The 25,326-nt window shown below is 37.7% G+C and overlaps 2 protein-coding genes across 2 annotated transcripts; one reads left to right on the top strand and one right to left on the bottom strand.

Annotated features, from left to right (window-relative positions):
• The first annotated feature begins 6,078 nt into the window (after positions 1 to 6,078).
• On the top strand, positions 6,079 to 14,372 carry LOC146451996 (SH2/SH3 adapter protein Nck1-like). The gene is made up of 3 exons (XM_085098221.1): positions 6,079 to 6,229; positions 8,629 to 9,501; positions 10,519 to 14,372. The coding sequence occupies exons 2-3, from the start codon at positions 8,629 to 8,631 to the stop codon at positions 10,720 to 10,722; spliced, it is 1,077 nt and encodes a 358-aa protein (XP_084954347.1). The 5' UTR covers positions 6,079 to 6,229; the 3' UTR covers positions 10,723 to 14,372.
• Positions 14,097 to 22,962, bottom strand: LOC146451995 (uncharacterized). Its single transcript, XM_085098220.1, has 9 exons — positions 22,792 to 22,962; positions 20,676 to 20,806; positions 19,835 to 19,954; positions 19,400 to 19,503; positions 18,425 to 18,545; positions 18,268 to 18,315; positions 17,452 to 17,682; positions 16,653 to 16,838; positions 14,097 to 15,873 (listed from the first exon to the last, which is right to left on the bottom strand). The coding sequence occupies exons 1-9, from the start codon at positions 22,820 to 22,822 to the stop codon at positions 15,763 to 15,765; spliced, it is 1,083 nt and encodes a 360-aa protein (XP_084954346.1). The 5' UTR covers positions 22,823 to 22,962; the 3' UTR covers positions 14,097 to 15,762.
• Between the last annotated feature and the right edge of the window lie 2,364 nt (positions 22,963 to 25,326).

Here is a 25,326-nt window from a genome sequence, read left to right as displayed (position 1 = left end):
CGACCTTGCTTCCCTTTCTTGTTTTGTTATTTGCTCTGTATCCAAAGAAAAAACTGAAACGGATATCCGGTGAATATAACGAAAGGCGTGTCGACATTAGCGATTCAACTGAGTCACAAATTAATTCTTTAAAAAAAAAAAGTCGTCTTGTGTTCATTCAAAAGTTCGAGAACGTGTTAGAATTCCATTTCCCACCGGAAATTGACAGAAATTTTTTCTCGCAAAAATTGAGTTCTGAAATATTTACGTTTATACAGTAAAAAACCCCGCATATCAGAACCTAATTTTAAAGGAACCTGTTAGGCTAAGATTTCCGTTTAAATCCCCTTTACGAAAGAAACCTGCTTTAGCCTAAATTTGAAACAGGTTCTTATTTTATAAAATTCATTTAGGATTAGAATTCATAAATCGAATAAAACAAGCTCTAATGTGCAATGAAAATGAGCCAAATCCCTTGCAATGTCACTTCAGATACATACTAATGTAGATACAGTTGTAACTGCACAACTTTTCAGTGAAGCAATGCGGTACTACTGATAACAATATACAATTTAGAATATTTTATACTTGTATTCTGGGTAGAATGTGTTTCGTAGAGCGCTCAATTCGTTTGATTGAAGAGCAATGTATAATTCTTGACGGAAGTTCAGGCTTCAGGAGTTTTCATCGTTTATTGCGACAATACTGTTTCGTATGGTTCGAAGTTATCGGACCACAAAAATTGCCTGATGAGTGTGGTCCGATAACTTCGAACCATACGAAACAGTATTGTCGCAATAAACGATGAAAACTCCTGAAGCCTGAACTTCCGTCAAGAATTAGAATATTTTATATTTATAAACGATAGATCGACAGTAAAAAATAATATTCTTCTGGCAACAAAAAAAAAAACATTTTTTTTCTTCAGAAAAGAAGAACCTGTTTAAGAAGCTAAATAGCCTAATTTCGCAGTCAGGACACCAATTATATGAGAACTGTTTTGAGGCTATTCGAATAAGATTAGATTTAGTTAAACATCTAATGATAAAAACACGCGAAAGAAGTCTTACACTACTTTTCGATGACTCCATGTCATCATTTTCAAGTGAAAAGAACTATTTATTTAAATTTGTCACCTTTACATGCATAATTTATACGTTTTATCGCCTTGCACGGTAAATATTAAGTTGTCAATTTATTTTCTTTTCACTTGAAAATGATGACATGGAGTCATCAAAACGTAGTGTAAAACGTCTTTCGCTTATTTTTATCATTTTGAGGCTATCTTGGAAAAAGGCTGTTTATGAAAGACTCTAGTCAAAATTATTTACTGTTGTGTTTTTAGCCGCATGTAGCTGGTACATACGATATTTTCGGTTTCGTTATAGACCAGTGGGAAAATTCATAGACAAATGCACCAAAAACTGCCGAAAACGTGATTTCCTACCCGCCTCCTTGCTTAAATGGAATCTTAAATCCCTTAATTTAAACCAGTGAATTGTGCCACTTTGTTTAGATTAATTAAAGATGTTCAGAAGATCAAATTTTTACAGATAGGATTCGAATACATTCGCGCACTCTATTTTGCGCCACAAAGCTTCAAGAAAAATTTCGTATCGAATTTGTTTGTAAGCTTCAAGACTTCCGGCGTTTGCAGCGAAAATCAAAAACTGAAAGTGATTCATTTTAGAAGCCGCGGAACTCGTTCTGTTTGGCTTCCTTTTCATACTATTGTCTGTGACATTCAGCGAGATAATTAAGAAATTAGTTCTTCTGTTTTTCAGTTTAGAATTGGAGCTGAACTGGGATGATTCCAAAAAATTCCCATCTCACTTGCCACAGGAAACGTCAGTTTTATTCCTTAGTAATCAGCCAAAATTTCAAACGATCTTCGCTGAAACTGAGATTCAGAACTATTTCTCGGTCGTATACCATTTACTGAATAGCTGAATGCCTTTTATTTTTACGAGGTTTTGAATTTGCAAAAATCGCACAAAATTGCTCGATTTGCGCGCGGATAAAGTTTTTTTTTTTGCAATGTTTCAGGAAAAAATGGTCGTTGATACCCTTAAAAAAAATGTTAAAGGTACAATCAACAAAAATTAAACTAGTTTATCAATTACACAACAACAGCAAAAATCCTTTATGGGCTAGGATAGGGAAAATTACTGATAAGCAGCTTCAATTGTGATGCATTGCAATCAATACTCTGCCAGCAGAGCGTTTCTTTCTGCACGTTTTTTAAGCATGTACGAAGTTGTTCGCGTCTCTAGTATTTACATAGTTTGCTCGTTTATAATTAGCTTCCCACAAAAGTAAAAGCCTCTGTTGGCAGGGCATGCAATCGAACGATCAAGTTACCGGTTAAATTTGTGTGGATTATATTTCGACAATGGGTTGATATCGCGAAAACGAAACTAAAACCCGTGCGAAGATAAAGTAAATTTCAATAATTTCGTTTTCTATAACTAAGAGATGACGTCTTGCCCATCGTTTAAACTGGTCAGGTATCTTGTTTTTCCTGTTATATCCTTGATTTCAATCCAGTATTAAATTTTATCCGTTTTATAAGAGGAACCTGGGAACAAATTAAAAATACTTCCGGGATTATAGTGGTCAGCTGTATATTGTTTTAAGACTGCCTTGGTTGGTTGAGTCCAACGTACCGAAAAAAGATGGCGAATTGTACATTACCCGTAATTCTTAACGTACAAAAACCCTAAAAAGGCTCATAAAAACGCCGCACAGAAAGTTATACTACAATACAATACAATACAATATTTATTTTGCCATATACACAACATTTACAGATGGAAAAAAAGAATGAAGAAAATTGATGAAAGAAAATAAATGGCGAGAAAACCTGAAAGAAACCACGAGGCTTATAACAAGTCAGGCTTCCTCACTTAAAATAACTAATATTATATTAGAATTAAAGTTCTAAAAAGAACAAACCTAGCATTCACGATGTTGTTGGTACAGGAACGAATTTTGCCAAAAAAATGGCTTTCTATGTGTCCATTGGCTTTGTTAGGTTCGCAAGGTATTGCGGTAAAATATACAGCCACCATCTCAGGGTGTAACTCCGAGAGCGAGCAGAACCCGGTGTAAACGAGATTGGAAGAGCTGCCAATTCAATCGATCAGCCACGACTGAATAGTGCCAAGTTTAAGCTGAACGATGAGATAAAAAAAAAACTAAACAGTTGGGCTAACCGAAACGCTTTCATCAGCATCCAATGCTGCAACTAGGCATTGTTGCCAGTTGCATCCGTCCATCGTCTCAGCAATGGCTCAGAATTAACTCATCCTCCGCCAAAAGGAAGTCGTTCAATCACATAACAGCTGACAATTTTGTTTCATCTCAGAGTCTTCGAGTGGGAAAAGCTCCAGATTAACCAGTTGAATATTTTGTTGATGAAATTGGACGTTTTTTTTTAAACGTTTCTAATGTCAAACAGACCCGGTAAATTTTGTCCGGTGTAACCTTGTCGGGAAGAAAGAAACTGTATTTTTGTCGGCCTGAAGAATATGAATGTATTTAGTCAGCTTCCGCTAGAACTTGTGAAACGAACCCCCTTGGGGGTCCTTGCAGACAACAGGCACTTCAACAACATCAAGTTTAGCAAAATCGCAAAGTAGGATGTCAGTAATACAGCTACAGTATATTGTCATTACGAAACTGAGTCACTTGTTAATTGGAAGCAAGCAACGGACAGCTGGACCTGAAGCCACAGGTAAGAATGTGTCCATTGCAGGGGTGATGCACCTGCTAGACTGCATGCTGACGGAGTCCTAAACTGTGTTAATCCTACTTAAGACTAGCCAGCCTGCGTTGCAGACAGTCTATAATCCCTGATATAGTTCTCTATAGGTATTGAGTGACAAGTCCGGCTGCAACGCAGGCTAACTTAAGACCGACTGGTTGGAAAATTCGTGTATAAAGTAAACTATACTTCTGAATAAATTGCCTACACCACGATGGCATCGTTTTTTAAGCCAAGAAGTAATAAGCATACTGGTAATAAAAGTAAAGGCCGTAGGAGATTTTAAAAATCGTATTTGTGTCGGAAATAAGTGACATATAGTGAGGGCAGCTGGGAGCATAGAAAACGTAAACAAGCGAAAATGTTTGGAGTGGTTGTCGGCTCAGTTGATAAGGGCACTGCTACTGCCGAGCGGAAGACAGGCCGAATCACCGACCAGGGTCTTTAAACAACTGGTATGTGCTCAACATAAGTCTTGTCTTAGTTCATATGGTTGCGCCATCGGGCGTCACGTGGCATTAAGCCGTTGGTCTTGGGACTAACTCTTCGAAAACAGTAGGGGGCGTAGCCTTTGCCATGCTGTCGTGTTCAGTGCTTCCTCACACAGAAACTGAAAATGTCGGTTCCCTTCATCCAGGTTTATGGCCATTTATGAATATGCACCGGCAACATACTGCTTCCATGACCTTTGGATGGGCTGATGTCCCATCCGCGGAGGGGGGAGGGCAGGTATCTAGTTGCTTCATGCTACTGCGACAACCGGGTTATGCTCCGGCCGTGTTGGCCATCAGCGGCCCTATAGAGTTTCTATAGCTAAGCTAAAATCATTTTGTCGGTTCAGAGCTCGTGGTACTTTTTCTCCACAACAAGAGATACTGCAACCGAATGCATGTAAATATAATTTCTAGGGTCTGTTTCCTTGATGGATCCTAAGGCCCTAGCTAGATTTTTTGTAACGGGGGTGGGGGGGGGGGGGGGTGGCAATGAAGCGAGCGGCGGAGGCGCGTGCGTCTCTGGGGGTCTAGGGGCATACTCGGCCCAGAAATCTAGACGCTCGGAAAAGCTATTTTCAGCATTCTCCACGAGATATTTCGTCAAAAACTCAATCTCGACCAAGTGTAAAATGACAGGTATTTTTAGAGCTTACAGCGATATTTCCGAGGTTTGTAAAGTTGGTACACGTAGTACACTAAACAGGTATCGCTAACTAACCGGATTAGTCTATTGCGTGTGTAAAAGATGTCTTCAGTTGGATTTTCGTTCAAAGAAATCTTTTCAATCCATCGTAAATTTTCAAGTTAGTCTTGTACCGAACAAAATATATACTTTAAATGACCTAACTCAGACGAAACGTAAGGTTCCGTCACTTCCACAACTGATACTTCCCACGGGTGTAGTCAGAAGAATGGCGAGGATATGTGAATGGCTGGAAATGTCTGAGGGTCAGAGGCAGACAACACTGAATTTGCATTTGCAGGCCTTTCTTCAAACGGCATGTCATAGTACTTTTTCCACTTTGCAATCTCTACTGAGAAATAGGTTGACTCCTCAAAAGTGAGGAACTACTTGTAATATTTTAGTCACAGTGTTTTCATTTTAATCACGGGTCTATATGCTCATTGCTATTGATAGCCTGTCTGCAAGCACCAAACCTTGATGAGATCGTCATAATTTGACCTAAATTAATTCTTGTATTACATGGTCAACAAAAGAAAAAGAAAGATGAAAGAACACATAATTTCACTTTTTAATAATTACTTGAAGTCTGGTCAGCGTTGCACACCGCATTAACACGATGATGCTCGATGTTGGCAGTGCTTGGCTGTATGACTGTAGTTTCTGCAGCCTGAGCAATTGTCTCTATCTGGAACCATATATTAACCTCTCCCAAAACTTGACAAAGACACGAAGAAAATAGGGGGCTGTAAGTGGTCTTTTCATCAAGACAAGCTAGTCAGTTGTGAAAAGTTGCAAAGGTAAACTAATCACAGTAAAGTTCAAACTATATACACTTAACACTCCAGAAAGTGAAAAGGTTAAAAAAATCTCCTTTTTTTGTGGGGGTGGTGGGGAGCTGTCCCCTTGCCGCTCTGTTAGCTACGGCCTTGGATCCTCAACAGATGATTCCATTTCTTTTTTTTAATTTCGAAAAGCGAAATCATGATAGTTTTGTGAAACGTAGGTTTGCGTACGTTATACATTTATATCGGCCTAGTCGAGGTAGTATATTATCATGAACGAGTCACCTGGTACTGATTATTAGCTCTTGTGAGTGAAAATCAATCGTTTCGACTGCGAAGGGTATGGGCACCGATTAGACTGCTCACGTGACATGGGTGTAAGAACGGAGCAAGTCGGCCATGTTGACAGTCGCTTCAGTGCGATAAATTCCTTTTCGTAACCAAGTTCCTTTGAAGAAAATTGACATCACTTCCAGTGGTCTGAATTAGAGAAGGAGGATAGGATATCTGCTGGAAGCAAAAGGTTTGTAAAATGTGAATAGTTGGACAAATCCACCGGCTCTAAATTAGAATTGCGAATTTCTTGGTCCGAATTGATAGAAATCTCTAATCGATATGGAACATTGTAAACTGTTTCGAAATGGTTTGACGAAGTATTGACCATCTAGCGTTTAGTCCAGCCAAGATACTACTGGAAATAATTTAACGCCTAAAAAATGGTGTTAGCCTTGACGTTTTTGTGTCACAAAGTTCTTGAAAGCGAAAAGCTTACTAGGTACTTTCGCCTGATTATATTACAACTGATTACAACAGACCGACTTCTTCGGGTTGATGAATAAATTTACATTCGAATAACAATCCAGTGAGTCCCTCCATCTTCAATGAACATACTGTTTGAGTAAGAGGATATATTCGGTGTTTATGACCAAGACTTTTAGGGTTATAGCACAGAAGAATTAGCTGCATGTACTCAAAAAAATCAGAAACCATGAAATTTTGCGGCCTTGCGCACTGCAAATCACGTTTACAATGTAGCAGTTTCTAATATCCGTTCTGTTATAAGTTTAACGTTTACAAATATCTGTACAATTAATAGTATTTATCATATATATCTTCACAGTTAGGTTTGAGCAATTTTACTTCATGAACAGAAATAATTTTTGTTTTTTAATTGAACTGTGTACCTCTATGCAAAATTTATCACAAGTCTATTTGCGCCGGAATCGAATTTTATCGGTTTACGTAAGCTAACTTCACTGTCACTAACACAAGAAACAAAATCCTTTCTTTTGTGTTTGTTGGTTTAGCATTAAACGGAATAAACGAGCTCTCATTGATGAACAAAGGTCAATGTTTTAGTCACTAAACAGCTTTAGTTTTGTTGATTTCAAATTAATTTCTAATTCTTTCAATCTTGCTCTTTAATTTCACGATGGACTCGTTCAAGCTCTACTACCTCAATTTGCCTTTGCCGTTTGCTGGTAGAGCTGTAATTTACCTAAGCGATTCTCTCTTTGTTTGTTACTCAAGCTATTCAATTTAATAGCTTAAACTTAAAGTTGAAAAAAACATTTCGTTTTAGAAAAGAAAAAAAATTATACATTTTTCTTCTGCTCCAATTTCTTAATTTCTACAAAATGTCTTTTATTATTTAAGTATAGTTAAAGCACTTAGTGCCAACAGATGTGTTTTGGAGTCTGTGGAATGAAGTTTGTACTTAATTTGTATGCATTCTTATCATGCTAATTAGTTCAGTACGTGTCTTTGCATCTTGTTGTGTCTACTATGAAAACTACATGATATCTAATTTATCCTAAACAAACTTTATCAAAACCTCAGGGCTTCCAAGTCTCACTCCTGGGCATTTGTAAGTGAAAAGGTCTATGGTCCAGTTGCTTTCATGTTGTGTCCAGGGGAAACAGAATAATTTACTTGTTGCCAAATTTTAAAATGAAAACTATAGTTGAAATTAGTATTAAAGGAAGTCAGAATAATTTGCTGTCCTCATGACGACATTGTCTAGTGTAAAAATATGCAAAAAAATGCAGTGAACAGAAGATTATTAATATGATCAAAGTATAAAGACTGGGAGAGCATTGTTCTATGTGAAACGTTTTGCATGGATAGGGTCAGGCCGAGTGTTAAGATACAATTTAAGTTCTCTAATAAGAAGTATTTCATAAATGAGGCGGTCCAGACATTTCTTCATGATCGTTAAGTGTTTCAAATAAAGGATGTTACCTTCCTGGAAGCCAACATCCTCCATCCCTTTAATCCCATTTGGCACGTAATGCCATACCTCTTTTACTATATGACAGATTTCTATGAATTGTTGACACCAAGGTGGTTTTGTGAAGATCTTCTCATTTAAAGGATGAAAACTTTACCCCCTCCCACATGTGATATGGTTGACCACCCTAGCACTTGTTGGTCTTAAGATAAATCTCATATTAATCAAAATGTTGAGAACTGCAAAATAAGCTATGGTTTAGGAATATACCTAATAAACACAAGGATTGGGACATTTTTGAACATATAAATTTTTATGTTTTAAGCCCATTTATCTCAAAGCCATAACTTTTCTGATTTAGAATTATATGAGTTATAAAATACCCCCATCAGTAGCTTTTAAATGGTGTATAATACTTGGACATTGAGTTTGTAGTCCTTGATTTAGAAAAAATGTAGTTTTGCCTTTGGGGTTAAAGGGTTATTTGATACTTTACTGCATTTGACACTTACACTTCAACTTGACAATGCTGCCATTAGAATGGCGAAACACTGTTCCTTACTAATTTTGCTAATTTTTATTATAAAATGTGTTTCCAAAACTTCTAATTAGTTGCCAAATTGCATTGGCTTGCGACTTTACGATCTAGCTGAAAAACAATAACAAATTGCTTTTTGATTTCTTTTTTTAAGATGTCATGTATGAATGCCATTGCTCTCTATGACTACACTGCAACACAAAATGAAGAGCTCTCTATCAAGAAGGACGAGAAACTAACCATTCTTGATGACAGCAAGACATGGTGGCAAGTTGAAAATTCAAGACATGAAACTGGTTATGTTCCATCCAACTATGTAAGAAAAGCCGGCAAGGGGTTTTTAGACAAATTAAAACGACCAAAACCAAAAGAAAATGCTGAGAATGGGACTATTTCACAGCCAGGGGAATATTTTACACCTCAGGATGTTCTTGTTGGGTTTGAAACTGTGTTCGCAAAATTTCAATTCCAACCACAACATGACGATGAACTTGCTCTGAAAAAAGGGGACAAGATTAAAGTGATAGAAAAGCAGGAAGATGGATGGTGGAAAGGTCGCGTCGGAACAAAAGAAGGCTGGTTTCCATCGAATTACATACAGCAAGAGGAAGAGAACTCAAAAAAGAAAAAGCCAGTTATTCATAAAGTCAAGACACTGTACAATTTTGATCCCAAAAATCCCGAGGAGCTCAGTTTTAAAAAGGATGAAATTCTGGATGTTACTGAGAAGCCGGAAAATGATCCCGAGTGGTGGGTCGCCTGTAAACAGGATGGCTCTTCTGGTTTAGTTCCTCGTAATTACATTGTAATTGTGGATAATGATGGTGAAATGCTTGCTACAGGCCCTGAACCTGCCAGTCCACAGTTTGGCCAACCACGGAAAAAGGTTATTTTGCCTGAGCACCAGAAGCTTCCGTTTTCAGATGAGAAGTGGTTCTGGGGTAAAATTACCAGGGGTCACGCAGAGAGGATGTTGAACAAAGCTGCTGCAAATGGAGAGTTTTTAGTGAGAGTCAGTGAAACCCAGGTGAGACTAGCAATTCTCCTTACACATCTCCATATATTTCTCTTATATCACTTATGAGAATTTGTTAAAGGTGGTAGACTTCATTTTATCAAGTCCATTTTTGACATAAAATTCTCAAAATTGAGAAAACTGACTGAAGTAAATAACTACCAAGACAAAGTTGAGCAAAGTGAGAATTTTCACACGTACTGGTAATAAGGGTTTTTTACGTTGAATTTGGGAAGCGAGCAAGCTTTGAAATACGACACCTTGTTTTCATGTTTATGACATTCGAGTTTGTCAAAGCTGTTGTCCTTTTACTTTTAATATTATTTCTTTTGTTGTGCAAGACAATGCCACAAGGGCAGGACATATGCATATGAAAACATGCGCATATGTGTATGACAACATACGCCTTCACGTATTTCTTGCATATGGTATGCATATGCGATGTTTGCTTATCTTTGAGCTGCACTGTATGATGACAAATGTCATTTGAAATTGTAGGCTCAAAAATAAAATTAGTTTTTAGTTAATAATTCAAAATTATTTTAGTTAATAATATTCCAACAATGGAGGGTTGATCTAGATCTTCATTCTTTAGAACCCAAATAAGCACGAGAATGATGTAATAATCTAGAAAGTGACACAGGCATACTCGGAAAAAAGAAATCCGAGTGCTCCTTTCAGGATTCGAACCTAAGGCCTTCCGATTACTAGACAGTTTGGATGCTCCACCACTGAGCTACAGGAGACTTGTGCGAGCTATAGCCAATAAACTAGCTCCCACAAGTCTCCAGTAGCTCAGTGGTGAAACATCCGAACTAGTAATCGGAAGGTCCTAGGTTCGACTTCTGATAGGAGCACTCGAATTTTTTTTCCCAGTTTGCCTGTGCCACTTTCTAGAATCATGCATCATTCTCATTCATACACTAGGCTTGAAACATACCATCACATTTATTTCAAATAAGCATGTAATCAAAGATTCAACTGATGCAAAATATGAAACCAGTAAATTAAAATTGTTTTTATTTTCAGGAGGGTGGTTATTCGGTGTCCATGAAAGCTCCGGACAAGATCAAACATTTCAGAGTTGCATTTGATGGCAGCAACTTTAACATTGGCCCACGGAATTTCAGCTCACTTTATGAATTAATAGAACATTACAAAAAAGCTCCCATATTTACTGATAAAGCTGGCTATAAGATGTTTCTTGGCAAGCCATTTGAAGAGGGTTCATAGTAATGAATGTTAAAATTAATATTAATAGTATTATCATGATGCTTAGACCAAGAAGATAGGTTAATGTACAGTAGCTCTGGAAATAACGACCAGACCCTTGACATTGCTTTGCCTTGTCTAATTGAAATTCCATCCAAAAAATCCAAAGCGTTTAATTTTAAATATGTGATTGCAGTTAAATTTAATTTAGGTATAATATGTCAGAGTGTTTAGGTGAGCAGTTTGCCCATGCAGCTAATTCCGAGAAGGTAATTTGGATTGCCGAGTGCAAAGAAAAATCTTTGACCTGGGTGGGAGTTGTTTATATGTTAATATGATCACTCATGGTGTCCTAACATGAACATGGCTGAGTTTGTCTTTAACATTTGTGAACTGATTTTCACACTCTAAATGCCTGTTACCTATCCACTTCGTGCCATGTGGCACGTATGGCCTCACACTCTAAATAACAAGTCATATAATTTGTTCCATGTTTTGTCATTCCACTTAATACAGTCGCCTCGAATATTATAAGATTGTGTTATTCCAAACTGTCCCATAATGCAATGAACAATGTAGTGTTTTGTGTGTCAATGAATTGTCTCAAGGTAAAAGCTCCAAGATGTCAGAATTCTGACCTATTTTTTGTAATTTCTGCATTTCAAAGTGAAGGTTTGAAATGATGTATGTCTAGTTAGAAAGAGACATCATTTCCTGTACTGTCATAATAATTACAGTTACTGCGGGACATCTTTTTGAGTGAATTGTTGACAGAAAACATTAACACTTTCCGACCTTTCCCACTGGGTCCCCAAATCATGACTTGGTCAATATTTGGTCAATTGCAGTGAAATCTTGACAGCAAACTGGTCTTGGAAAGATCTTTGCATTTAAAGAAAAACATGTAAACCCCATGGTATCTATAAGCTTGTTTAACACCCCTAAAATTTCTCAGATTTTTGTAATTTAATGCACTTGTGGACTCTGACATATCTCAGTTGGCTCTATGTGCTAAAAGCTTCAAATTAAGGTACAGCTTGGTTGTAGACCTATCACATGCCAATCAGTGAAATTTTGTAGTTTTTAATTTTTACGTTTTAAAACCCTTTCTGTCAAAGACCTGACTTTCTTCACTATCTCGATGTGAGAAATGAATTTCACTTATCACGATCTTCTACAGTCAATTCATGTCACGTGTGACCAGTTTTTTCTAATTTGCCACATGTGAATGGAATGTTGAACATTTCTCTGGAAATCTTTCCAAGACAAAAAACAAAAAAATCAAAATACTTGGGAAACATTTGTCACACTTGAAATACTTAATAGCTTTATACCGTCAATAAACTAGGGAAATTTCCATGAGAACTCTGAAATCTGTTGGCGATGTTCAAAACTGACATGTAAATTTCAAAACTCCGTTCAAGTTCAGAAATACCAGTCACGCGTGACATGAATTGACTGTAAATGGTACATCACACATTCATTCAGCACTGTGTTTTTCTTTGATGTTTTGGAAAAATGGGCCAAGAAAACTTGGGCTTGAAAGGGTTAATAATAATTTATGTTCTTCAATGTTTCATTCAATTATTTAATGCTTGTGAGGCTTATTGAGGTATCATTTTAAATGAATCAGGGTTTGAAGTTGGCTGCATGTGGGAGGTATTCTCCTGCTTACCAAATAAATTATGTAGTTCAATTCTGAATGCAAGCCCATCCAAAACTAAGCACCACAAATTACAGACACAAATGACCTTATGACAATAAGTACAGGGTTTGTACAGGTCCTGGAAATCCTGCAAAGTACTTGAATTTTAGTCTAGCATTTTCCAGCACTGGAAAGTCCTTGAAAAATGTTAGGAGGTCCTGAAAAATCTTGGACATCTGTAAACTCAAGTAACAAAGTTTTATTGAAAGAATTGAGGAGCAGCCAGAGGAAAAGGTACAACAACTTAAAAATAGTTAATGTACATTATGGACCCTGGAAAAAATTTTCTGAGGCCTGATTAATTTGTTTCTGAAAAAGGGTACGAATCCTGTAAGTACTGTACACCCAAATAGAAGGCCAAGGACTATTAAGCCTTAAACCTTAATATCAAAGAACAAATTCTCCTATCTTGCCCCCATACTTAACTTATAAAAGTAATGGGGAGAAGTTATAAAAATATGAAGAAATTCACCTTGGGTGATCATATATTTAATTCTGATGACCTCAGCCTGGGTTGAATAAGTATTGATATTACAAGGAGCAATTTGATGCTGATCACTGTTAGGGATTACAGGTTTATAGATAACTGTTTTAAGCTTTCAGCTCAACCTTTCAAGCTGTTCACACCCACCACCACAAAAATGAACCCTCCCCTGAAAAGTCCTCAGAATCCCAAGGGCTTATGTTATGTTTCTCAAATGAAAGAGGGATTTGTTTCCAGGTGAATCAAGCTCTGTTTTTATCCATTTTTGTTTTTAGTAATAATTTATTATGAAATAAATTATGTGTGTGATCATCTTGAATATTTGGAGTCTGAAAAAATATTAATTTTAGGAGGGAATGCAAAGCAAAAAAATCAACTGCTCAGTCAGTCCCATTGGATTCTCATCTCTTCCAAGTTAGTTGTTATAATTATAACTATGCCCTCTTTTTGTAGTCTTAAGTAATCCTTAGGTAGTTCTTGTACTGGAATTTGTTTTGTCTTAGTTTATAATTTTATGATCTTGCTGTACAATTGAACCTCCCAGAAGTGGACAATCTTAGGATGATTTCCAAGTGTCTTTTTTTTTTTATTTCTGGGAGCTGTCCTTTAGCCAACATGTGACTGAATTAATTCTTTTCCTGGAACAGTTAGAGCAACATTGAGATTAATAGCTTGTTGCTTACTGTACGTGGGATATATTTGAAACCTACACTGTAACGATACGTATTTATTCTGGTTATCAAAGCTTTGGTTGACAATAAATAATGTGCGTTTAGGGATTTGAATGAATGATGCAAGTTGTTTGTAAAGCTAAGTTGATTTGTTATGGGAATTTTATTTGTGCTGCTTACAAACAATTTCCCTTTCTTTGTTACCAGCAGTGTAAAATCCACCATATGGAAAACGATGGCAGGTGTCATTTTACCACAATACCTTGTGAACCTAGCACAGCCAGTTGGCACATAGAAAGCCATTTTTATTTTCTTTTTGGCAAATTCATCCCTGTACTAGCAACATGGTGTGTGCTAGGTTTGAAGTTTTTAGAATTTTTTTGTGTTTTGTGAGCATTTTTAGGGATTTTGTATGCTAAGAATTATGGGTACATGAACCAGTTGCCATCTTTTTCCGTATGGCGGAATTTAAGACTTGATTATTCAGTTTCTAACTTGCTTAAACGAAAACACAAACAAAAAAGACTCAGCTAACCAAAGCAAAACAAAAATATTGCTATATCTATTTAACTTTATTCTGCATGCTTTATGTACATTTTGAGTTTAGTAATAGCATTAAGTTGATTGCCAGTAGTTTGCATTGGTAATAAACTGGTTTAACAGGTATGATGTAGGTTTAGACCAAATGAACACATGACTGGAAATGCTTATTTGTCTAAAGAGGCATTTAATGGTAGCACAAAGCAAGGTTATGCATGTAAACTAAAAATAGCAAGAGAAAAAAGCCTAATATAATAAAATGGAAACCTTGTTCAGTTGTTTATTGTGTAGCAAAAAGAACTTTCCATGATTCAAGGAGCTGATCGTGACTAATGTTTCATCAATAGATATCCTAAGGGTCCCTAAAGTAATCCCATCCGTGCTATTTTCTCCCTTCTCCCCATGTGACAATACAGTCTTAAAGTTAAATTGATGATTCTTCATAACATGCGCCATTTCATCATTCAGTGTATAAGCATGCAATAAATCTTTATGGAAACAAATTCTCAGTCTTCATAGCCAAGTTGTGCAATGTGAGCAATGACGTCCAAACATGAGTGATGAAATGTGCAAAAGATCATTATCAATGTTTATAACAATTATTTCATCAGTAAACTTTCATGTACAAGTATAATAAATCTAATAATTATCATATTTGGTAAGTGTGTTAGTCTGTTAGATAATTTTCATCACTTACTTCACAGAAGCAAACAGATGGTGCATTTTTTTGTTTAAAAAAGCTGCTTTACATGTGAAGTAGTCCACAGCTGTTTTTAGGGGAGTCCTATTACTTTCCTACTTCCCTAACGATGACTGCATAGAGTGTCACAAAATAATATTTGAATTTTTGAAATTATGGGATTTGTTAGTATATTTGGAAAGAGCATGATGAAAAATGCCTACTTGTCAAAAATCAGCATCTTATTGCAATTTGAGGGCGATAATTATACAGTATTAGCTCTGTTATGCCCCGGTGACTCCATACAAATCCTTCTAATTTTGTCTCAGTTCTTACGTTAAAAACTGAGACAAAATTAGAAGGATTTGTATGGAGTCACCGGGGCATAACAGAGCTAATATCTCGCCCTGAAATTGCAACAAATCCCATAATTTCATAAATTTAGTTTTTGTGACGTCATCACTTTAGGACTCTATGGGAGGCTAGTAAAGCAGATGCTACGAAAATGTTGGGACTTTCCGTGTGCTACAATGATAACAAATAATTATTAATGATAACCTCTTTAATCTCAAACTCCTGAAGCCAACTGACCAGTATGTAATCTTCATTTCATTCTACACATAAAACCATTATTTCTAATTATCTCATTAAAATCTGATTTTTACAGGGTTCAAAAAAATTATTTACAGCAATCCAGGCAGCTTTACATGTACATGGCTTTAACCTTTTCACCCCTAATATCAAACAACAAATTCTCCTATCTTGTTTCCATACTTTTCTTATAAAAGTACCAGGGAGAAGTTATTAAAATATGAAGAAAATTCACCTTGGGTGATCATATTCTTAATTCTCATGACCTCAGGGGTTGAATAAGCATTGATATTACAAGGAGAAATTTGATGCTGATCACTGTTAGGGCTTAAAGGGTTTCTTCTTCTAACGTTCTGTCTATTTACTTTATGATGCCTGGTTTTCATGTTTACTATGATTGTGACAGTAGGATGTTTGTTGCCATAGTGATATCATTGTTGCTTGTCGCCAGAGCATGGAGCACTGCCAATCTGGAGAAACCCATCTCAACTAAGGTCTGGACCTGTTACATAAAAAGATGCACAAGTTGAGAGAGAGAGATAACTACAGACTAGCTCGCGTACGTGTATTGCTGGAGTATTACATCTTGGAAAAAGACTGGGATTGTGTGCAATTTGACCACACTTTTTTCAGGAGGGGGGGATTGGGGTGGGGGGGGGGGGGGGAAGAGAGAAGAGGATACTTTCAAGTTCAATGGTGATAATGCAATACAGGATTGTTTTTTGGATTTGAACTTGCATCTCCATGTAGCCTGTAATTTATACCCAAAACAAAGCCCCTTAATTTTTGTCCCCTTATGACCAGTAAGTTTCCCCCCTTTTTAGAAATTTTCTGTTCATTTTTATGAGTGGTTAAATAGGGTTTGGATATTTGGTCAATGTACCAGTCGCCATCTTTTTCAGTACAGTGGATTGGGGAGACTGTTGCTGGTTGAATTGGAATTTGGAAGTGTTGGGTTTGGTGGAGAGTGGAAAACTGGAGTACCCAGAGAAAAACCCTCAGAGCAAGGACAAGAACCAACAACAAACTCAACCCACATAACATGATATCAACTCTGGAAATCAAATCTGGGTCACATTGGTGGGAGGGGAGTGCTCTCACCACTGCGCCATTCCTGCTCCAGAACATTATTTTATTGGTGCTTTTATTGCCAATGCGACTTCTTGAAGTCCCTTTTAAAACTGAGGGTCACTCACAGAACAACATAATGACTTCATCTTGATGTGTACCACGATAATTATTTTGAATGGTCCAAGATTTTCTGAATTAATTTCCACAAACCTGTTCCTCGGACACTTCGACAGCCGGCTGCTGCGGAATGTTTGCATTATCCTCATCTGGGTGTCTGCCCTGCCAATCATTCTGCGGCACTGCTGGGTGATTGGGAGCCCCTCCACCCCATAGCCAGCCTCCTGCAGCTGGAGGTACCAGAACGTCTGCATATCCCTGACCAATACGTGGGGGACCCTTCAAATAAAGTGCAGTGTAACTGTCAGTCAGTCATATCAGTAATTATTATAATTGGATTGTATATCTTGTAGTTTTATCCAATAAATATTGGGATTGTATATCAAGTACACGTAGTTGTATCCAATAATTATTGGATTGTAAATCCAGTAGTTGCATCCAATAAATATTGGGATTGTATATCGAGTAGTTGTATCCTATAATTATTGTATATCGAATAGTTGTATCCAATAATTATTATTATTATTAATCTTGACTAATACTTATTATTGGGTAAAACTGTATATCCAGTAGTTTTATCCATTATTATCGGATTGTATATGGTCTGCAAATGAAAAACAACTAAGGAATAGAGAAATCGTGGGAAAAGCGTTCCTGTATTGACATCATAGCCCTACTATACCCAGTCTCCCATCTTGCACTGTATTATACCCAACCAGAAGTGAAATTTGAGACTTTTATACGCTTCAAATGCGGGGAAGAAAACTTGATAAGAAATATTTTTTTATTTTCATATGAGAACAACAGCAAGATTTGATCAAGCAAATCAAAAAATTCTGTCATATACACTTTAAGATTTCAGCATAACTTTGGCTAGCAAACCAGTTGTTACCCTGTTTCTAAGATGTCCCATCCTGGCCCTCAATGCCTGCTGTTCATAGTGCTCCAATTGCTGCTGTCGCTGGATCTCTAGGGTGGCTCCCATGGCATACGGCTGAGCTGCAGGCGCTTCAGATGCAAACATGTTACCACATATTCTAGAAACAGCTGAGATTAGCGAGTCTGGCAGCTTGAGCCATTGTTGTACACGAAACAAGTTGAACCTATAAATAATCCCCGCAACCTACGAAAATTAAAGATATAGGGTCAGCCATTAAAAGACAGTTTAGACAGTGTTTAACAAAACCAAGTTCTAAGTCATTTTCAATTTTGCCAAAAATCATATCTAGTAAATATTGTCTACTACTGACAATAACAAGAAGGCTTGCATCCCAGACTAGAAAACTATTCACATGTATCTACTTAAAATAAAAACCACTTATAAACAGATTTGGAGGCCCACTGATTGTCTTAAGCCACAGCCTAGGTTAGACCCTGTTAAATAACTGGCCTATACTGTGAGTTGTTCGAGAACAAAAGCCCTGTAGCTTCTCATGAATACAAGGGAACCACGATTTAACAAAGTGCCAAGAGAATAGGGAAATTGGTTGTTATACAAACATTGAATTAAATTGAATTTCCTCTGACAATGCAGATTTAACAACACATGCTTAATGGAAGATACAGTAGTTTACATGTATGCATTTTGGTGATAAGTTCAATTCTAATTCAAACAAGTTTCAATAATATTATTATTAGCAAAGTTAAATTTGTAGAGAAATTGTGCCTTTTCACCGCGCAAGCTAGTTATTCACCAAAATTAACTCACCATTCCGCAAACACCAGCCAAAAGGGATTCTCTGTTTGACAACAACATCTATGAAAAAAAGAAAAAACGAACAACGATGTTTGTTGGTACTAACTAAAAGTAAAGCTCTGGGACTTCAATGTTGACAAATTTGATTCAATCATTTTTTGTTACCAACCTGAAGGGCTAGAGAGTAAACAAATATTTTTCCAGAGATTGACATGCCAAGGAACAAAACTGCATCTGATGGAGGGACATCCCAGAAATACTGCACCAGGCTTGCATACACCATCCCAAAACTATATATTTGTTATATTTAAGGAAATTAAGCAAAATTAGTGACACCACTCAAGTTCTTGATCAGGCAAAATTTCACAGACATGATTCAAGTTAATTCTTCATTAAAACAAACAAAACAAAGCCAAAAATAGGTCTGCAATGCATACATGTGCCAAGGGTGAAAGCCACATGTGAATACAACTGTGATAGCTTCATAGTGCATAATGGTTTAATCAGTGTTGAACCTAGGCTAGATTTGCCTTATCATAGTCTAATTCTCACCCAAATACCATACACTCTTTGACCAATTTTTGACAATTTTTGAGGGTTTCGTGACGAGGTTTTTTTTGGCCTTATTAGGCTTTAATCTTAGACAATTTTTGATGGTTTTGGCCTTATTTTGGTCTATTTTGTACCCTTATACTATACACTCTGATTTTCAACACTTTCTGAGGGTTTGGTGCAAGGTCGGTTTTGGCCTTATTTTAGTCTAATTTTCACCGTAATACTAATTTACAGTACAAATTAAACTATAATCATTTACACAGAAAATCTTCTCATAGCAACCACCTCAGTGGTTTGTCTTGATCATCTAGTAGTTAGGAATAAGAATTTATAGCTTCTAAACTGGGGCCAAACTGACTCATCTCATTGTGCGCACCATGGATTGTAAAAATCCATGCGCACGCTCTATATCAGAAAGTGCCTTTGTGACGCCAAACATTTGCTTTGTTTATGAGAAATTCTAAAGCGGCATGATCACATATGTCCTAGGGGCCTGCACCCCAGGCACAAAAAGCGCTTCAAACCCTAATTAAATTCGAATTTGATGGTAGATCAGCTTTAGTACACTGCTTCAAAGTTCAAAAGATACAGTCCAGGGGGAGGTAGGCCTACTTCATGACCAAGGTGCTTAAGAGCAGCGATGGTGGTCAGCTGGAGTCCTATTGCTATCACAGTGGTACTAAAGATGTATGACTGCAAGAGAAACCAGGGGAACAAACAGTTAAAATTAATCAAAAATCTTATAAACCAAGTGTCTCAGCCTGTTAGAATTTATGGAATCCCCAATCAACTCTTTATTTCCTTGGATTCCTTGGAAACCCCCTTGTGACACAGAAAAATGTTTTGTGACCCCTCCCCTCCTTCCACATTCTCCTCTCACCCTTCCCCCACATTTTCTCTGTGCTTAATGACCATTCCCTTTCTCCCTTTCCTTGCATATGGACCTTGAGGAAAGGCACTCTTACATTGTACATCAGGACCTGACAATAACAGTATTGAATATTACATGTAAATATTAACTTACGGCATATTTTTTGGATCCAAATCTTCTTTCAAAAATCCGGAAAGTGTAGAGAAGAAATGAGCCACATATTAAGTTCCTAGTGGTTGAGTAGTAAAAACTGGATGACAGAATTTGCCATAGCTGGTGAAACAAGAAACAAATGAAGATAATCACTTCATCCTGAGTAGGGCTGTTTTCTGGTGTCCATGTATCATGCAGAAAGATTTGAAAATAACATGACCATGTTCGCAACATGGTATTGAAGTGTCAAATCTCTGTGATGGGAACACGGCCTTCTGTGAATTTTATGCACCAAATACTGTATTTTGTGTTGTAATCCCGCATTATGCTGTACTCTAGAAGTAACTCTATGAGTGGGTGGAGTTTGCTGTTGGTTCTCATCCTTGTCCCAAGCTGGGTACAAACATTTCTAACCAAGTACAAACTACCTATGCACCATGAAGCAGGACCGCCTGAACAACTGCCTACTGATGCATTGTCACAAATCGATTATTAACACACAGGACATGGTAAAGATTGCAAAGAGGTTTGCTTGTGCCAACAAACAACACAAAGGTCATTTTGGAAAATTTGAGTAGGGGTATGCGCATGGCTGGGTGAAAGATGAGCCCCCCCCCCCCATGTTTCAAAACGCTCTGCTGCCTCTGGCTTTTTTTGCTGGTTTATGCTTAGTTTTCGAGGAAAAATGAACCCAATCTATTGAGTAAGTGTCATTTCATGTTGTCCAGCAAAAGGAAAGAAAGTAAAGAAGCAAAACAATAGATGCTGTGGGGTGAAAAATACATTCAAAGCTAGTTTACGGGATAAATCTGGATGTGGTTGAATATAACATTGCCAGTACCTTTGAGCTCTTGACAATCTGAATCCAAGGGGTGTTAGGAGAGAAGTTTCTTGTCGATGATCCAAAAAGAATGTTAAATATAGATGCTGTCCCAGTTAACACAAGAAGGCCTTTGCTGAGTGGTGCATGGTCTGGCAAAACAAGTTAACATTAATATTAGTGACAGCAACCATCCTTCGCCAAATTGATTTGTAGTAAAGAATGCATAAAATAACATTTCTTACTGAAAAGGCACGCACTCAAAGTGTTTGCGTAAATGGGCTCTTGTCTAAACCCCAGCCTATACCTTTTGGGGTCCCCCAGGGTAGCGTACTCGGTCCTTTACTCTTTATTATCTACATAAATGACCTACCCTTGCCGGTTCAAGGTTGTAGTGTTGAGCTCTATGCTGACGATACACTTATCTATTTTGCAAGCAAGTCTGTCAGTGAAATTCAAGCTCAGTTAACTGGTGGCCTAACTGATGTCCTAAGCTGGCTTCATGCTAATCTTTTAATACTTAATCTTGAGAAAACCAAGATTATGCTTGTTGGCACCCATCAGAGGACCGCAGAGGCTGACAATCTAGTTATAGAAATCAGTAACATGCGTTTAGAAAGGGTTAATAAGTTCAAATACCTTGGGGTCCTCCTAGACAACACTCTATCCTGGAAGGATCACATAGAATATATTGGTAACAAGATCTCGTCAAGATTAGGTGTTCTGCGTCGAGCACGTAAGGTTCTCCCCAAGCCAACTTATCTAATGCTCTACAATACTATAGTTTTGCCATTATTTGATTACTGTTTGCCTGTCTGGGACAGTTGTGGGGCTGGGAGCAAAGATTACCTAGATAAGCTAACTAGACGTGCTGCATGCATTATTGAAGGTCGATCAGCTGGGGCTGAAAAGTTAAAATCAACACTTGGTTGGCCCAACCTACAAGCGCGCAGAAATGATCTCAAATGCCTTGTAGTCCATAAATGTCTTCACAGAATAGCGCCTTCGTACTTACTTTCAGAGTTTAGGCACGCGCATGTTTACCATGGCTATAACACCAGAAGCCGTGATTTGTTGCGCTATCCCTTCACAAAAACTGCTAAGTATCAGGGGAGCTTCAGAATAAACGGCGCTCGAACTTACAACACCATCCCGAGAACCATTAGACAGGTAGAGGGGTTCAGTGAGTCTACAACTAAACTTAAGTGCCATCTTAAGCAATAACGCCAGCAGTACATGCTGCATTTATAACTTATTTGTCTAGTTTTTTTTTTTTTTTTTATGTTTCAATGGTTTGTCTTGTACTGTGTCAGGGCTCCATTTAAACTAGCTCTGTTACATTGGATGTCCCTGGATAAATATTGAATTAAATAAAAATAAATATTCATTTATCATTAACCCTTTATGCCCCAATTGATGGTTTGCATGTGACGTCGTGGCGGCCATGTTGGTGGACAGGAACAATGAGATTTTCCTCCTCTGGGAGTTACCTGCCATTTATATGCAAACTTTGTGAACAAATTTTCTTTTGTTTTGTCCATCAACATGGTGGCGATGCAAACCACCTATACTGAGATGCCAACCTCAGGAGATTTTGTTCTTTTGTACTAACACCCCCACCCCCCAATCATCAACCCACTCTTCCCCCTAAAAACTGTCCAAATTGACCCACCCAACCCCTCCCTAATTACCTATCCCCAACTTTCCAGTTATTTTTTTTTTATTTTATTTTTTTTATAACGTCTGTAATAGACTGGATGAAAAATGCACAAAAAGGCACCCAGGAATTATAAAATGAATTCAAGTATTTGTCAGATCTTTTCTGGAAGCGTACAGGTGTAGTAGAAATGTGTATGGTGTAGAAACGTGGCTGGATAAAATGCTTACAACTTTCTGACATAAATGGCTATGACTTCGTTACAAAAAAACCTTAATCCAAGCACATCTTAAACTTGACGAAAGAATACTATAAATATAAGAAGTTAATACGAACTAATGTACATGACACAATCTCTAACATCTAGCTTATATAAGCTTAAAAGACAACTTAAGGTAAAGCTTGCTTGTGTAGCTCTCGATCGATCGAGACATCGAGTCAAAAAAAAAAGTTTATGCTAGGTACATTGTTGTTACTCACAAAAGCCCGTAGACGAGGCGCCAGGGTACATTTAACAGCGCGTTCAGAACTCAAAGAACCCTTTCTAAATTCTTGGCTGTTCAGATGCTTTCAAACTCCAAGGAGATCGCTACACCTAAAACATAAACTTAGAATCTTCTCCAAATCAAAATGGCTTCCTTTTGTACTACCACGCATGACCATGATGGACGCTGTTCAAGGCGATTGTCGGCTCGACATTCTGGGGGTCCGCGCGTTTTACCATTTGCACAAAAAATTCGGTTGGAATAGAGCGCTTCACAGTGGTGACATATGGTACGGTTTTTCCAGTTTCAGCGGTTTGGCTGGCCCGAGTCCCCTGCGGCTCACGAAAAATAATGAAACAAAATAGCGGCACAGTTGTTGAGCACGATTCCGCTTCAATTCTACACCTCCAAGAGTTTGGCCCCTCAAAATTAAGACTAGTTCAAATTGATTATTTACTTACCTCTGTAGTCATGATTCACATAGTCAGTAGTAGTGAAAAATATTGCTTCACAAAGAGTGCATCGTCATGCCGTAGTCGCCATCTTGAATTACAACTGAAAAGCGCGCGAAAATGGACCGGGCCGACCATGATTTTGACAAATGGTATGGAATTTTCCGGTCATTTCGGTTGGAATGGGAAAAGAGGAATACATCTGAACATTTCCATATGTTCCGGGAATGTTCCAGTGGAATGGCCCGAACCATTTGAACTTCCAACCGAAAATTCCGGTTTTTGTTGTCAAATGGTAAACGGGCATACGACCCTGCAATGCAACTCATGAGTAGCTATATATGTGACCTTGCACAGCCGGAAAACGTATTTTAACGCTTATCCGTTAAACGGGCAATGCCGTTAAGTATCCGTTGGTCATCCGTTAAAGAACTGTACCAAAAACGTTAGAGCCTTTAGCGTACCCGTTAAACGTTCACATCAAACCGTTAGAACCGTTAGCGTAACCGTTAAAGAGAATTTGGTAGCCGTTAGAGCGGCTTAGTAAGCCGTTAGGAAAATCCAGCATCCGTTTAACGGGTAAAGTAGCCGTTAAGAAACTTTGCATCCGTTAGAACAGACGAAGCGCTCTCCATCCTTAACGCTATCCACTAAACGATGTCACAAAAACAGTTAATATGAACCTTTTTTTTAATTCCCAAGTCCACTTGCTCTATAATGTGACGTCGAGAAATAACTGTGTCCCGTGAAGTGTCACGATTTCACTATTATAGTACCCTTTTCCGAGAATTGCGTGGGACCCTTTTGTACAGGGGCACCCAACGACAGTTTTCTCTCAGATCCTTTGAAACGCTATTTCAGGCTATCTGGAGTGCCTTTAAAGCTCTGTGGGTTCATTTTAGGCAGCGCTATAATATTTTTATCTGTTCGGTCATTCTAGGGGAACTTGAGTCTTTTCGAAATTACTAGGTCATCCTTTGTCCCTTTCCCGAAAACCCTAGGTCTTATTTCCTTTCCGAAAATCTTAGCTGACCTTTTTTCGGCCTAAAACGACATTTTTATCAATCCGAAAACACCAGGCCTTAAATTTCCCATATCACGAAAGTTCGAGGTGAAAATTCCCTTTAGAAAATTGTAGGGGATTAATGAAGGTCCTTACGAACAGATAATTTACCGAAACGATCCGTTGGGTGCCCCTGTTTTGTAATCTGCGCAATCTGTGAGTTTTAAGCTACTTCCAAAGGTTTATTTCCAGAAATGGCCATCTATTTCTGGAAATTGAATATACCTTAAACATTCGTGGAAGTCGTCATCCTCAGTAACACAAGTAAATCAGGCTTTGTAGACTTTCTCAGTTGCTCTCTAAGCTCGACTTGTAAGCAAGTCTACAGGCTTTGGTAAGCTGAAGTCCATGACAATGAGGCCATCCCTACTTTATTTTTCCGCTTAGTAATACTGCACGTAGTTTGGGTTGCTCAAATCTGACGAGTGAACTTATTGCTAGATTTTGAGCTTTAGAAACGATTAGCACAGAAGTGAAAATATAATAGTAATATTAAGTCTCCTTGAAAGCTATATCAATCAGGCTGATAATATTTTTTCCCAAGACATCATGCAGTTAAGGCGGGGGTACACCCGAATTTGAGTGAAATTTGAAGAGGTTTTAAGAATGGATAGAGGAAAGAAAAAGATTTTTGGAACACTAACAGACAGTTGATACCCACGCAAGAGCACCCCAGGTTGTTAGTGGACTAACTTGGAATCCGTCTATTTTAAAAATATTAACTACAAATTCTAATTTTAAAACTTCACTAAATCTTCAATATTTCTTATTTCTCTTAATTTTACTACTCATTTAAGAAAAACTATCTCCTCCCAAATATACCTAAAAATCACCCAAAAATTTACAAAACACCCCAAAACATTGATTTGTGTAATGAGCATAGGGTTTTCGTATTGCTTGAAACGCGAACGAGATATTTCCAGTTAACCGATTTTAAGAGGCGTGAACACGGCTTTCAGGTGTACCCCCGCCTTAACCTTGGTCCTGTGACCATAACTGGCGTTTCCGGTCTCTA

The sequence above is a fragment of the Pavona decussata genome, unplaced genomic scaffold (assembly GCF_977016875.1).
Source record: "Pavona decussata unplaced genomic scaffold, jaPavDecu1.1 SCAFFOLD_381, whole genome shotgun sequence".
Taxonomy (NCBI): Eukaryota; Metazoa; Cnidaria; class Anthozoa; order Scleractinia; family Agariciidae; genus Pavona; species Pavona decussata.
Note: the sequence above shows the minus strand (reverse complement) of the source record. Positions and strands in the feature narration are given on the sequence as shown.

Bases quoted from the DNA above. Each gene is read 5' to 3' on its own strand.
- LOC146451996 (XM_085098221.1), top strand. From the start codon at position 8,629: ATGTCATGTATGAATGCCATTGCTCTCTATGACTACACTGCAACACAA. The intron at 9,502-10,518 runs GTGAGACTAGCA...TTTTATTTTCAG, and splicing joins TGAGAGTCAGTGAAACCCAG to GAGGGTGGTTATTCGGTGTC.
- LOC146451995 (XM_085098220.1), bottom strand. From the start codon at position 22,822: ATGTACCCTGGCGCCTCGTCTACGGGCTTTT. The intron at 20,807-22,791 runs GTGAGTAACAAC...TTGTTTTGCCAG, and splicing joins CGCCTCGTCTACGGGCTTTT to ACCATGCACCACTCAGCAAA. The intron at 17,683-18,267 runs GTGAGTTAATTT...TAATTTTCGTAG, and splicing joins TGGCTGGTGTTTGCGGAATG to GTTGCGGGGATTATTTATAG.